Here is a 15,312-nt window from a genome sequence, read left to right as displayed (position 1 = left end):
TGTGAAAAAATCAGATAGCAATGAATACAAAGACAAACATTTACAATTTAGGTTTATAAAAATAGAAAATGAATTCATCTACCTCTGAAAAGTGCTATTCAATCAAAGATAACAATTACTTTAGACAGTCGTTCAAATTTCATGACACTGAGGAGAAAGGAATACGCCATAAATTATCAATTAAAACATAATGATTTCATTATATTTACTTTCTTTTGCTTACTACCATTCCATAGTTTGGTGTCTTTGGTCTGGTTAAATTGTAACCTGAGCAGTACCTATTCACTGATCCACAACAGGGGATTCTAATTTTTATTGTGCAATCATTTATAAACCTTGGACTGTATCCACTTACATGTAAGCAACACCAGTGATGACTCTTAGGAAACCAATGCTTTGTGGCCTTTTCCAACAGTGCAGAGGTTTGTAGCTCAACATGTTGGTTTTTTAAGTTTTTAAAGACTAAGATGAGTTGCAGAAAGGATTAATTCACCAAGGGCTCTTCAACCTTAGCTACAGAAACTGGTAGTCTCTTCCCAGGGAAATTTGCAGATTTGGGAGCAGTTCCAGAAGTAACATTTGCTTTTCACTGGACAAGCTTCTACTCTTTGATTTTCTTTATGTATTTATTTTTACCACATACTTGTACTACCTTATAATCACGAGTCACAACTTTAAAACATCGATAACTACAACAACAAAGTTATGTACAGAATAAATAAAACTACAAAAGTAGTTTTTCATATCTGCCTTGGAAGTAGTGTTTTTCTCAAAGTTCCACAGAATTTACTGATATTCCTACTATAAAATAATCTACTGTATTACATAAGATCAAAGCTTAAGCTCTATATAGTCAATAGGGAGAAGTTAATTCTCTGCATTTCTAGATTCATGATATCAAAAATAAACTGAACTCCTCAAAAGCCAAATCTCTTTTTAATCAAAAGTTCTGATTTCGGGAGAGGCAGCGGGTGAGGATTGCCTAGGGGTCGCCGTGAAGCAGAGGGATGGAGGGTCAGGGGATTTGGAGACTCAGAAACGAGAGCTGACGGGAGGGATCATGTGGAGATACAGAGTCAAGTCCAGGCAGTGCTATTTCCTAGAGTGGTCTCCGAAAGTAACAGTTGTAGCCAAAATGAAGTTCAATCCTTTGTGACTTCGGACCGAAGCAAGAACCGCAAAAGGCATTTCAATGCACCTTCCCACATTCGCAGGAAGATTATGTCTTCCCCTCTTTCCAAAGAGCTGAGACAGAAGTCCAATGTTCGACCCATGCCCATCCGAAAGGATGATGAAGTTCAGGTTGTCCGGGGGCATTATAAAGGTCAGCAGAGTGGCAAAGCAGTCCAGGTTTACAGGAAGAAATACGTCATCTACACTGAGCGGGTGCAGCCGGAAAAGGCTAATGGCACAACTGTCCACGTGGGCATTCACCCCAGCAAGGTGGTCATTACTAGGATTAAACTGGACAAAGACCGCAAAAAGATCCTTGAAGGAAAAGCCAAATCTCGCCAAGTAGGAAAGGAAAAGGGCAAGTACAAGGAAGAAACAATTGAGAAGATGCAGGAATAAAATAATCTTATATGCAACTTTCATTAAACACTGCTAAAATGAAAAAAAAAAAAAAAAGTTCTGATTTCATCCCAATGACTTTCTTCTGTTACAGCTGCTAACAAGAAATAAAATGGGCTAAGTTGAATTGAAATTGTCTCTTATTTCCTACCCTCCAAGCTCCAAAGAATGTACCATGAGAAGTGAAAAAGTCTTGTTTTTTTGTTTTTTGAGACAGAACCTCATTTTGTGACTCTCAATAGAGTGACTTGGCATCAGAGTTCACAGCAACCTCAAACTCTTGGGCTCAAGCGATCCTCTTGCCTCAGCCTCCTGAGTAGCTGGGACTACAGGCACCTGCAACAATATCCAGCTAGCTTTTCTATGATTTTTAGAGACAGGGATCTCACTCTTGCTCAGGCTGGTCTTGAAGTCCGTGAGCTCAGGCAATCAATCCCCCCACCTTGGCCTCCCAGAGTGCTAGGATTACTGACATGAACCACCACGCCTGGCCAAAAAGCATTGTTTTAAAGACAGAGAATCTGAACAAATCATGACAGTGTTACGTCACCACCAGGTAGCAAGGCCTGGCTGTACATGGCACTGAAGTTAAGGTTCTAGCTCAGTGGTTCTCAACCTTCCTAATGCCGCAATCCTTTAATACAGTTCCTGTGGGTCGCAATCCATAGGTTGAGAACCACTGTTCTAGAAAGTGAAGCAGGCAAAACTCACCCTGGGTCTAGGTTTCAAATTTGCCTAGATGTGAGCCCCAGATAAAATGGCTAATACCATCTGCACTCACCTGTGGCTCAGTTGTACTAGTAAATCAACTTATTAATGAATAGTGAGCAAAAAGATCTAGGTCACCTACATTTTCTTTCTTGGTGAGCTAGGTCCATTTCTGACTCCAAAGTCTAGATCTGAAATTGTGTTGGAGAAATCCAAATCAGAACCTAGGACTTAACCTGGTTTAAAATGTTTTCTCTCCTTTAGCTCTATGTTGGTTCAAAGAAATGGAACAAGTTATGGAGAATTTAAAAAAAACTTGCTGATAAAGATGTCATTTTTTCTTTAAGATTTTTCAATATCACTCAACTAGATGTTATTGTGCAAAAAAATTTAGGAGTAGGAAAGTTTTCCAAGATATTCCATACCGATATGCACAACCTCTGTACACAGGTCAAATATCTCTCCAACTGGCTTGAAGTAGTCTTGCTCTGTTGCCCCAGCTAGAGTGAAGTGACATCAGCATAACTCACTGTAACCACAAACTGCTAGGCTCGTGGGATCCTTCTGCCTCAGTTTCCTGGGCAGCTAGTACTATAGGTGCATGTCACCAGGCCTAACTAATTTTTCTATTTTTTGTAGAAATAAGGTCTTGCTATGTTGCTTAGGCTGGTCTGGAACTCCCGGCCTGAAATAATCCTCCTGCCTCAGTCTCCCAAAGTGCCAAGATTATAGACATACAGATGTGAGCCACCACACCCAGCCTCCAATTGGCTTTAATTTTTTTTTTTTAATTTAGAGACAGAGTCTCACTTTATCACCCTTGGTAGAGTGCCATGGCATCACAGCCATATTGGATACCCTATGTGGATACCCTTGATTGCCTTTTCTTCCCTAATTGCAATGGCTAAAATTTCCATTACAATGTTAAAGAGCAATGGAGACAATAGGCAACCTTGCCTGGTTCCTGATCTAAGTGGAAATGATTTCAATTTAACTCCATTCAATACAATATTGGCTGTGGGTTTGCTGTAGATGGCCTCTATTAGTTTAAGAAATGTCCCTTCTATACCAATTTTCTTAAGTGCTCTGATCATGAAGGGATGCTGGATATTATCAAAAGCGTTTTCTGCATCAATTGAAAGAATCATATGGTCTTTATTTTTAAGTTTGTTTATGTGTTGAATTACATTTATAGATTTACGTATATTGAACCAGCCTTGACACTCTGGGATAAATCCGACTTGGTCATGGTGTATAATTTTTTTGATGTGTTGTTGGATTCTGTTTGTTAGGATCTTATTGAGTATTTTAGCATCTATATTCATTAGTGATATTGGTCTATAATTTTCTTTTCTTGTTGGGTCTTTCCCTGGTTTGGGGATCAAGGTGATGTTTGCTTTGTAGAATGTGCTGGGTAATATTCCTTCTTTTTCTATATTTTGGAAGAGGTTTAGTAGTATAGGTACCAGTTCTTCTTTAAATGTTTGGTAGAATTCTGACGTAAAGCCATCTGGTCCTGGGCTTTTCTTTTTAGGGAGATTTTGTATAGTTGATGCTATTTCAGAACTTGATATAGGCCTGTTCAACATTTCCACTTCGTTCTGGCTAAGTCTTAGTAGGTGGCGTGCTTCCAGGTATTAGTCGATTTCTTTCAGATTTTCATATTTGGGAGAGTAGAGTTTCTTGTAGTATTCGTTAAGGATTTTTTGAATTTCTGAGGGGTCTGTTGTTATTTCATCATTACCATTTCTGATTGATGAAATTAGAGATTTTACTCTTTTTTTCCTGGTTAGGTTGGCCAAAGGTTTATCTATTTTATTGATCTTTTCAAAAAACCAGCTTTTGGATTTATTGATCTGTTGTATAATTCTTTTGTTTTCAATTTCATTTAATTCTGCTCTGATTTTGGTTATTTCTTTTCTTCTGCTGCGTTTGGGGTTGAAGTGTTCTTCTTTCTCCAGTTGCTTGAGATGTTCCATTAAGTTATTGACTTCTTCTCTTTCCGTTTTCTTGAGGAAGGCTTGCAGTGCTATAAATTTCCCTCTTAGGACTGCCTTCGCAGTATCCCAGAGGTTCTGGTAATTCGTGTCTTGTTGTTTTGTTCCAAAAATATGGTGATTTCCTTCTTAATCTCATCTATAACCCATGTATCCTTCAGCATAAGGTTGTTTAGCTTCCATGTTTTTGTATGGATATGCAGGTTCCTGTTGTTATTTAGTTCAACTTTTATTCCATGATGGTCTGAGAAGATGCAAGGAATAATTTCTATTTTTTCAAATTTGCTGAGGATATGTGGCCTAGGATGTGGTCGATTTTGGAGTATGTTCCATGGGCTGATGAGAAGAATGTGTATTCAGTTTTGTTGGGATGAAATGTTCTGTAGATGTCTGTTAAGTCTAGATGTTGAATGGTTGAGTTTAAATCTAAAATTTCTTTACTTAGCTTCTTTTTGGAGGATCTATCCAGGACTGCTAAAGAGGTGTTAAAATCTCCAACTACTATGGAAGTGGAGGAAATCGAGTTGCTTATGTCTGTAAGAGTTTCTCTTATAAATTGAGGTGTGTTGTGGTTGGGTGCATAAATATTAATAATTGAGATCTCATCGTATTGAGTATTACCTTTAACAAATATGAAGTATCCATCCTTATCCTTAATTATTTTGGTTGGTTTAAAGCCTATTGTGTCTGCGAACAGGATTGCAACACCTGCTTTTTTCTGCTTTCCATTTGCCTGGAATATAGATGACCATCCCTTCACCTTGAGTCTATATCTGTCTTTTAATGTAAGATGAGATTCTTGGATGCAGCAGATATCTGGCTTGAGTTTTTGTATCCAGTCCACCAACCTATGCCTCTTTAGAGGACAATTTAAACCATTCACATTAATTGAGAATATTGATAAGCCTTTTAAGAGACCGGTGGACATTTTTAATCCTTTTGCGACTGTGGAAGTTGGAATTTGATCAAAATTTTTTTGGGTGGGTTTACTTTTGTGGTGGAGAATTACACTGGTCTTTATGGAGGATAGGTCGAAGAATGTCCTGGAGAGCTGGTTTAGTTGTGGCAAATTTCTTCAACATGTGAATGTCGTTGAAGTATTTAATTTCTCCGTCATAAATGAAGCTCAGTTTAGGTGGGTACAGGATCCTGGGTTGAAAGTTATTTTGTTTTAGGAGATTAAAAGTCGATGATCCTCTTCTAGCTTGAAAGGTTTCAGCAGAGAGCTCTGAAGTTATTCTGATATTCTTCCCCTTGTAGGTAATGGTTTTCTTTCATCTAGCAGCTTTCAGAATTTTCTACTTCATATTAACTTTAGTGAAATTGATTATGATCTGTCTGGGGGATGTCTTATTTGGGTTGAGTTGTGTTGGAGTTCTGAAACTGTCTGCTATCTGAATTTCGGAATCTCTTGGCATGTCTGGAAAGTTCTCCTTCATAATCTCATGGAGAAGAGACTCTGTGCCTTGTGAAGCCACTTCATCACTTTCAGGGATCCCTATAAGACGAATATTGGTTTTCTTCAAATTATCCGATAGCTCTCTGAGAGAGTAGTCTGTTTTTGCTCTCCATTTCTCTTCTTCTTTGAGGGTTTGGGAGCATTCGAAAGCTTTGTCTTCAATGTCAGAAATCCTTTCTTCTGCTTGCTCCATTCTGTTACTGAGGGATTCTATTGTGTTTCTCAGATCTTTGAGGGATGCAACTTCTTGTCTCAATGTGTCAAAATCTTTGGTCATTTGGTCTTTGAATCCATTGAATTCTTGAGATAACTTTTGGAATTCTAATTCGATCTTATTTGCTATCCAGATCTTGCATTCAATTTCTGACACCTCAGCTATTTGTTTGTGCATGGGGTCTTATGCTGTTTCTGCCTCATTGATCCTTGGGGGAGTTAATCTAATCTGAGTATTCATATTGCCAGAGTTTTTCTGTTGATTTTGCCTCATGATTGTTTTTCACCGTTGCCTCTGGCTGTCCTCAGAGTTGGGGAGGTGTCTCTCCAAGATTAGACCCCAGCAGGATCACTCTATTGTTGCTGGATCTTTGTAGGGAGTGACCCTGTGTAGTTCCTCTGGGGCTGCTCTAGCTAGGGAGTTCTGATTGTGGAAGCAGCTCCGGTTTGTGACACACCCAGATCCAGCAACAGGGCTGGGGGTGGTGCGCATGGTTCTGGGAGTGCCAGGCACCCAGTGACTTTGGCACAGAGAGCCCAAGGCTCCAGCAGTCTCTGGCCAGGAGAAGAGCTCTGCACAGAGGCAGGGAGGGCTCCAAAGGTCACGCAGGTACCAGAGTCCCTTTTCAGATGAACAGGCTAGTGTGGAAGCTGGGAGGACATAGGATGGAGGACGCAGGGTTGCATGGTTCCCGCAGTTCCTGGTCAGGGAATGCGGAGGCCCGGTGGGTGCAGGTCACCTGTCCGGGGTCGCTGCACTGTTCTTATGGAGGTCTGGGTGGCGTCAATCCCATGAGTTTGAGCCAGGGCAACAGCCCAAGGCTCCAGTGTGCCAAAACCGTCTCACTCTGCCCCTAAGGATTAAGGTTGTAAGGCAGCTCAGTCCCCGCCCTTAGGCTGCTCAGTCAGTAGGTTACTTTGACCCACCCAATCCTTGCTCTGATACCCTGAGGGCGGAGCTTGCCAGGGCAGTTCTTTCACAATGGCTTCCTGCGCCCAGCTCAGTGGCTCAGTCTGGGGCCCCAGACAATGCCCAAAGTTCTCCACACTCCTGCTCAAGCTCTCCCCAAGGCAGTTCAACTGAGTGCCAAGTCCAAGAACACCGAAACAGTTCACAGGTAAGGCCTTTCCAGTTTGCAGTCTCACTGCTGCTTGTACTTACGGTTGCCGGCGTGATTAGGTCAGTCGAACACACGCAACCACTTGCCAGTTTTCCACTGTTTTTGTCCTCTTCTTGGGGTCCAGAAGTCCCTTGCTGGCTCCCTGTATCCTCAAAGGAATGATTATAGGCAGATCCCACCGGCCAGAGATGCCTGGAGTCTTGTCTCCCCAGACTCGCTGTTCCCAGTTGCAGGGAAGCTGTTACTGAGCCGCTATCTTTAATCTCTCCCCATTTGACATATTTTCATCACACTGGTTAACATAGCCTTCCTGGCTATGTTATTGTGTTAAGACATTTATATTCTACATTTGCTAAGTTTCACATGTACCCTTGTAAGATGCACCGTCAACTCCATATTTTTAAAAATCTTAAATCTGAAAAAAATTTTAGGCTCAGTGCCCATAGCTCAGTGGTTAGGGTCCTGGCCACATACACTGAGGCAGGTGGGTTTGAACCTGGCCTGGGCCTGCTAGACAATAGTGACAACTGCAACAACAACAACAAATGGCCAGGCGTTGTGGCGGGCGTCTGTAGTCCCAGGTACTTGGGAGACTGAGGCAAGAGAATCGCTTAAGCCCAAGAGTTTGAGGTTGCTGTGAGCTGTGACAACACAGCACTCTACTGAGGGTGACATAGTGAGACTCTGTCTCAAAAAATAAATAAATAAATAAATAAAAATAAATTTTTAGTCCCAAGCAGTGCTGATGAGGGATACTCAATCTGAAATAATTTCACACAAAATCCAACCTCAATATTTTTCTGTTGTTCATTTTCATATCAATTTAGTTTTTCTGAACTTTAAAAAGGAAGTGTGGTTCAGGTAGCTTTTATAATTTCAGTTGTTAAAAATACGGTCGCTTGCTTTCAGAGGGTCCCTGCTCTGTAACCCTCTTTCGTTTTAGTCTGGACTTTCTTTCCATTTCCATTGTAGCTGTCCAGCCGACTTCTGACTGTGCTCTCAGCCATTTCTCCTCAGTGTGAGGCCCCAGGCTGGAAGTGAAACTGCTGGGTTCATTTCAAAAGTTCATGAGATTAAACCACTCAGGCCCCTGGAAGTCATCCCTGGAGATCCCCCGAGTTTCCTAGCTCTGCCACCTAACTAGCTGAGTGACCTGGGACAGATTACTGCTCTGGATGCCTACTTCCTTAGTAGTAAAATAGAGATCAAATAGTATAAGGAGATGCTTACAAGATTGGGTAGCACCTGTGGCTCAGTGGGTAAGGCGCCGAACCCATATACCGAGGGTGGTGGGTTTGAACCCGGTCCCCGCCAAATTGCAATAAAAAAATAGCTGGGCATGTGGCAGGTGCCTGTAGTCCCAGCTACTCAGGAGTCTGAGGCCAGAGAATCACCTAAGCCCAGGAGTTGGAGGTTACTGTGAGCTGTGACGCCACAGCACTCTACCAGGGGTGATAGAGTGAGACTCTGTCTTTAAAAAAAAAAAAAGAAAAGAAATGCTTACAAGATTGCTGAAATTAAGTTAGCAATTTCTGAATGTTTTTTCAAGGAAAATATCCATCCGCTCCTTACTGTGAACTCACCTTGAAGTTGAACGAGCTCTCAGGTGAGCTGCTCTCAACCCTCTGCCCTCCGTATTTCAGGGAACCTACTCAAATAACCATAGTTAAAGCTTTAATTTACCCAATCAGCACATTTCACACTATTTTGGTTTTTAATAAAAGACTCGAGAGAAAGGAAAGATATTCAGTGTCACCCTACCAAGAAAAACAAAACATTTGTCTCCAGTTTTAATGGAAAAGGGTATTTCTCATTATTTCTGTTTTTTCCCCTTTCCTAAACTTTCTAGGGACTCATAGGTAACTTTGTGCAAATGCAATCAATTAGAACTTCTTAACACCTGGTCCCATTAGCAAAGGTGACAATCTTTTTAGAAAGGCTCTGGAAGAACTTTAAGTTTACAGCATTTTTGAAAGGTTTTTGAAATTTTCATTTTTTACAGCTTATGACTTCTTACCAGAAATTTCTATTATTTATGAATACTTCTTTAATCTGTTGGGGGTCTCATTTTTCCTTTTTTAGCAACTTTTCTCTGCTTTAGAACATACTACATATAAACACAAAAAAACTAACCAATCAGATTTTTGGTATTCAGGCTGCCAAAAAGAATTTCACAAGAAAAGTACGATCCCCCCAAACAGGAGGTATTCATAACAACCACATATAATGTGTGTGAGGTTTATCCAAGGTGCAATTATTGTTAGTTAAATATAATGTGTGGTCCTGGTTTGAATCCTGGACCAGGAAGGTTTTTCCCTGATTTTTCTATAAAGGACACTATTGGGGAAATTAACAAAATTTAAATATCTGCAAATAACAATTTTGTATCAAATTTTCTTATTTAAGTAGTTTTACTATGATTATGATAGGAAATGAATTTGAAGCATTTGGGTTAGAAATAGCATGCTATATCGTACTCTTGGAGTTGAGAAAAAGAGAGAACATGAAAACAAATGTAGTGACATGTTAACATTTGGGGAATCTGGGTGAAGAAGGTACATGGGAATTTTTAGTACTATTATCTAAAATAATATTTTGAAAATGATTTGGGTTTTTTGCTTGTTTTTGTTTTTAGAGATAGGGTCTTGCTCTGTCACCCAGGCAAGAGTGCAATGGTGTAATCATAGCTCACTGCAGCCTCAAACTCCTGAACTCTAACAATTCTCCCTCTTCAGCCTCTCAGGTAGCTGGGTCTACAAGGGCATATCAGCACACCTGGCTAATTGTTTTTTATTTTTTGTAGAAATGCAGATCTCACTATGTTGCCTAGGCTGGTCTCAAACTCCTGGCCACAAGTATTCCTCCCACCTCAGCCTGCCAAAGGGCCAGAATTAAAGGCATGAGCCACCACGCCAGGCAAAAAAAAAAAAAAATTTAAAGAGTTTGTGGGGTTAAGAGCAGAAAAAGATTAAGATCAGTGTATCAGAAGTTCTCTTTGAGAAATTACAGGAGTGAATGTTACACATGAAAAGCAAAAACCTTACTAGTTTAAAAGAAAGTTGGGCTCGGTGCCCGTAAGTCAATGAGTAGGGCGCTGGCCACATACACCAATGCTGGCGGGTTCCATCTCGGCCTGGGCCTGCTAAACAACAACAACTGCAACCAGAAACAGCCAGGCGTTGTGGCAGGCGCCTGTAGTCCCAGCTACTTGGGAGGCTGAGGCAAAAGAATCGCTTGAGCGCAAGAGTTTGAGGTTGCTGTGAGCTGCAAAGCCATTGCTCTCTATCTAGGGCGACATAGTAAGACTCCTGTCTTGAAAAAAAAAAGAAAAGAAAAGTTGGGAGCATATAGTGCCTTGCATATTTGGCTAGGAAAGCCAGTACAAAGTCACTACCTGAAAGGTCCTCACTTCGATAGATACACTGATGTTTAATTCAATACACTGCCATTCCATATTAGCAGAATCAATGGTACCCCAGTGAGCTAACAGAGCAGACTAAGGCCATCAGAAACAGCAAGCACTAGTAGAGTGGCAGAGATGAAAATGACTTATTATGCTCAGTTAGCAAGTGGGGCAAGAGTCACACTTGTGCACTATTGGTGGGATTTAGATTAGTATAATCTAATATTTCTGAGAAGCAGTCAGGGAGTGCATATCACATTTTAAAACATTCATGCCCTGATTGCAAGAGGGACTTTGCCTAACAATTGTAATCAATGTAACCTGGCTTATTGTACACTCAATGAATCCCCAACAATAAAATAAATAAATAAATAAAAAAAAATAAAAATAAAAACATTCATGCCCTTTGACTCAGCAACTCCACCTCTAGAGATGTATCCTAAGGAAACAGTGGGGCAAGGGAAAAGAACAGGAGGCAATATATGTCCATCAGGAAGAGACTGATTAAATAGGACACGATTTATCAATACAAGAGAATATTCTTCAGCTATAACAAAGTATAAAATAGGGTGGCGCCCGTGGCTCAGTGGGTGGGGCGCTGGCCCCATATACCAAGGGTGGCTGGTTCAAACCCGGCCCCAGGCCAAACTGCAACAAAAAAATAGCCGGGCATTCTGGTGGACATCTGTAGTCCCAGCTACTCAGGAGGCTGAGGCAAGAGAATCGACTAAGCCTGGAGGTTGCTGAGAACTGTGATGCCTTGGCACTCTACCAAGGGCAATAAAGTGAGTCTCAAAAAAATAAAGTATAAAATAAATGAACCGGAAGCAATGTCCCAAATATATTAAGTGAAAAAGCAGGTTGCAGAACGGTATATATAGTATGACCCTATTTAGATTTATATTTCTTAACTTAAACATATCATATAGGCATTTTTTAGAAAATATTGATGGAATGGGAGGGTGAAGTGGCTCACATCTGTAATTCTAGCACTCTGGGAAGCTGAAGCCAGAGGATCCTTTCAGCTCAGGAATTTGAGACCAGCCAGAGCAAGAGTGAGACCTCGTCCTACTAAAAATAGAAGAACTAACCAAGCATTTTGGTGGGCACCTACCGTCCCAGCTACTCGGGAGGCTGAGGCAGGAGGATCACTTGAGCCCAAGAGTTTGAGGTTGTTGTGAGCTATGAGGCCATAGTACTCTACCCAGGGCGACAGAGGGAGACTCTGTCTCAAAAAAAGAAAAGAAAATACTGAAATAATGCTGCCAAAAAATAATCGTGGCTAGGTAAGGAGTTAGGATAATGTTCACCACAGTAAACACAGCAGATTACATATTTGTAAGGACTGATACAAAATGAAAACATACAGCCCCTGGTATAAAAACTGAGACATTCTAAGATAAAGACAGCAGAGTATTAAGCCAAGCACGGGGCTCTGTGGGATTGCATGGGTCACAAGTCCATAAAGCCAGGCCTGACAAAACACAATGCTACATTACACTGTAAATTACACGTCATGCATACTACGATATATGCTACAGTAAGTGGGCAGGTAGGTCTATATCTTTCTCTCTCCCTCCTTTTTGTTGTTTTGTGTATTATATTAAGGGCAATACAAAGTGTGTTTAAATTATTCCTAAAAGCAGCTAGCATAATAAGGGTGCTGAGATCACTAATTTGCCAGTGAGCCCTTTAGGGTACTTCACATGCCACAAGAGTGCCTCCAAGAGGACTGACAGCGATCCAACCAGGAGACGGAGACATATGCATAGCTGTTAAGAAAGATCTCTATAGTCAATTCTCACTACTCTTTTAAAGAGTTTTCCATACTGGTGACTACTGGGACAGATAAATGCAGGGTAATTTTTTTCTTCTTTTTGTGTGGCAAGTAGAAGTGTAAGAACATGAATAGAAAACTTAAATAGGTATTTTTTTAAATAGGTATTTCTTATCTCTAAAAATTAAATAGCTCTTCTAGCACACTTGGATATTGTTTCTTTTTTTTTTTTTTTACTGCTCTAAATGGTTCTATGACGTCTTTCAATTAATCAAATAGTAATGTTACTAGTCATTAGTTGACTTGATCTGCTTACAAGTTAAATGTTTCCTGTGATGCTTCTATTTATAAATAGAACTAAAAACCTGGGAAGTCTAATTTGGGATCAGTATGGTAGCTATGTTCTGCCATGTAGAACATCAAGGTTTGATTAGGCAGATCTTAGGATTGTAGCCAAAAAGCAAGAGCACAAGACATTATAATACCTAATGGACTTTAAATAAGATGATCTAACACTTACCAGGTTCTGATTCTTATTAGTTATGTGGGTAGCAACCTTCAACAGGCCACAGAGAGAATGTTAACATAGGCATGTAGGCAAAAGAGAAGGACTTCTAAGATTCAACAGAGTGAAGAAAAACACTAAAAGCTGTCGTTAAAGACTTTTCTGAAGTCCATCATAAGGTAACTAGTGGTAACTAAGTCTAAATGGCACACACCAGGAGCTGCAGACCTTTAACTTCATAAGCATCTGGAGAATTTGTTGAAATTCTATTTGAGAAGTTCTCCAAGGGACTTCAGGGGTTTGTATAACACCGTGACAGACTATAAATAGAACACTGATAAATCCTATGAGGTGTATGTTTCAAGATTAAATTCTGTGCCTTGAAAGTGTTCAATCTTGCACTATTTTTTAATTGATGTTCCAGAATTATAATGATATCTGTTTACATGGTACCACATGTCACATCTAATCTATGCTCAGTAATAGGGAAAAACAACTAATAAATCCATCTGAGTCTTCCTCATATGAGATTATCCAAGGCAGTCATCTGTTTTAGGATATCAATCTGTCTTCATTAAAGTTATGAAAACTACTCATATCTGTGAGAATTTTCTTTTATTTTTCCTTTTCTTTCCTTCCTTCCTTCCTTCCTTCCTTCCTTCCTTCCTTCCTTCCTTCCTTCCTTCCTTCCTTCCTTCCTTCCTTCCTTCCTTCCTTCCTTCCTTCCTTCCTTCCTTCCTTCCTTCCTTCCTTCCTTCCTTCCTTCCTTCCTTCCTTCCTTCCTTCTTTCTTTCTTTCTTTCTTTCTTTCTTTCTTTTGAGACACAGAGTCTCATTTTGTCACTCTTGGTAGAGTGCCAGGGCATCATAGCTCACAGCAACCTCAGACTTTTGGGCTCAAGCGATTTTCTTGCCTTAGCCTCCCGAGTAGCTGGAACTACAGGCACTCGCCACAACGCTCAGCCATTTTCAGAGATGGGGTCTCGCTCTAGCTCAGAGCTGGTCTGGAACTCATGCACTCAGGGGATGCACCTGCCTTGGCCTCCCAGAGTGCTAGGATTACAGGTGTGAGCCACCGCACCCAGGCTGTGCTCTCATTTCAAAACATAACCTATAATCTAAATGTAAGACATTACTGCAGATAGGAATCTATCATCTTCACAAATGCAAAAACAAGCTCTATTTAATGCATTTGCCTTTCGTCACCTCCATAGATACTTCACTGCTTTTACCTTAACTATTACAATGACTTTTTCTTTTAAGTAATTATATACAAGTGTGTCATACAAGAAAAAGTTTCTAACAGTAAGTATCCTCTGGAGACTGAATGAGATACAACTCAAGACATGTTGCAGATGGAAAAACCACTTGATGGGGGTGTTGAAGTGAGAATTCAAGCACAAAATAGGTAGTTGAACTGGATAACATTTAGGTTTTCTTCCAATTTGAGACATCGTGAATATGAAACAATGCTTACAGGTCTTGAACGGGCAGAGGCATTGAGAATGGAGTAGGCAAGCGAGAAAGACTCTGAAGACATCGTATTTATTGATACATTTGGCAGTGATTGAATGTGGGATATAGGAGAAAAGGATGAAGAATCAAAGATACTTAATGTTTTTCAGCTCAAGAAAGTGAATAGTACCATTTGCAGAAATGAGAAAGGATTAAGAATTAAGAGGCTTTCCTTTTTTTGTTGCTTTGATTGTAAAGGAATCCCCTTGAACAGGGTGACTAAAAATAGAGAAGATAACTCTATTTCTGTCTTGTTTGTTGGTATTATGGATAATTCCAGGAGGTCAGTCCAGATGTGGCAGGGGATCTCAGTCCACTGGGCTGGACCTGCGGGGGCAGGGCACTGAGGAGACTAGTAGAAGGGAGCCAGAATGCTTGGCATATAGGCTACAATTCAGGAGCAGCAGGAGAACAGCTAATGGAGACACAGTCTGCCTCTTCGGGAATTGACTTAAGAACAAGGACAGGCCTGAGCCTTCCAGGAGCTAGGGAAGGGAGTGGCAGAGCAAAGAGATCTACGCTGACACCAAGAACTCAGAAATAGACTTCATAAGCTTAATGGAGCCAGTCTTAGTAAAGAATGTCATAAAGAAAATAGTTTTTGAGTTTTTAGTTCTATTTATAAACAGAAGCTCAGTGAGTAGCGCGTCGGCCCCATATACCCAGGGTGGCAGGTTCAAACCCAGCCCTGGCCAAACTGCAACAAAAAATAGCCGGGTATTGTTGCGGGCACCTGTGGTCCCAGCTACTCAGGAGGCTGAGGCAAGAGAATCGCCTAAGCCCAAGAGCTGGAGGTTGCTGTGAGCTGTGACGCCACAGTACTCTACCGAGGGCAACAAAGTAAAACTCTGTCTATAAAAAAAAAAAATAGTGTTTGAGAAAATTCAAGAAGAAAACTAAAGGCAGAGAGGGTCCCAGGAAAGTATTGCATAAATCTATTCAGAAAGTAATATATATCTGTATATTGCTTGTAAAATTCTCTTGTTGAAACACTAATTATTTGGTACATTTTTGTGTAAGAGATATATAACCAGAAATTTACA

General features: G+C 40.5%; 2 protein-coding genes across 2 annotated transcripts in view; both read left to right on the top strand.

The window, feature by feature from the left end:
* Positions 1-992: 992 nt before the first annotated feature.
* Positions 993-1,602, top strand: LOC128592073 (60S ribosomal protein L26-like). Its single transcript, XM_053599912.1, has one exon. It carries the CDS (start codon positions 1,222-1,224, stop codon positions 1,570-1,572), a length of 351 nt encoding a protein of 116 aa, XP_053455887.1. The 5' UTR covers positions 993-1,221; the 3' UTR covers positions 1,573-1,602.
* A 5,338-nt stretch (positions 1,603-6,940) lies between these two features.
* The window catches only part of KPNA4 (karyopherin subunit alpha 4), an 88,474-nt gene continuing 80,102 nt past the window's right edge, over positions 6,941-15,312 (top strand). Inside the window, exon 1 of the mRNA XM_053599692.1 lies at positions 6,941-7,067. The gene's annotated coding sequence lies outside the window, so the exon portion shown is untranslated. The remainder of the gene's footprint in view (positions 7,068-15,312) is intronic.

This window comes from Nycticebus coucang, chromosome 8, assembly GCF_027406575.1.
Source record: "Nycticebus coucang isolate mNycCou1 chromosome 8, mNycCou1.pri, whole genome shotgun sequence".
In the NCBI taxonomy this organism is placed as follows: domain Eukaryota; kingdom Metazoa; phylum Chordata; class Mammalia; order Primates; family Lorisidae; genus Nycticebus; species Nycticebus coucang.
The sequence above is the reverse complement of the archived record's forward strand: the minus strand, read 5'-3'. Positions and strand labels throughout refer to the sequence as shown.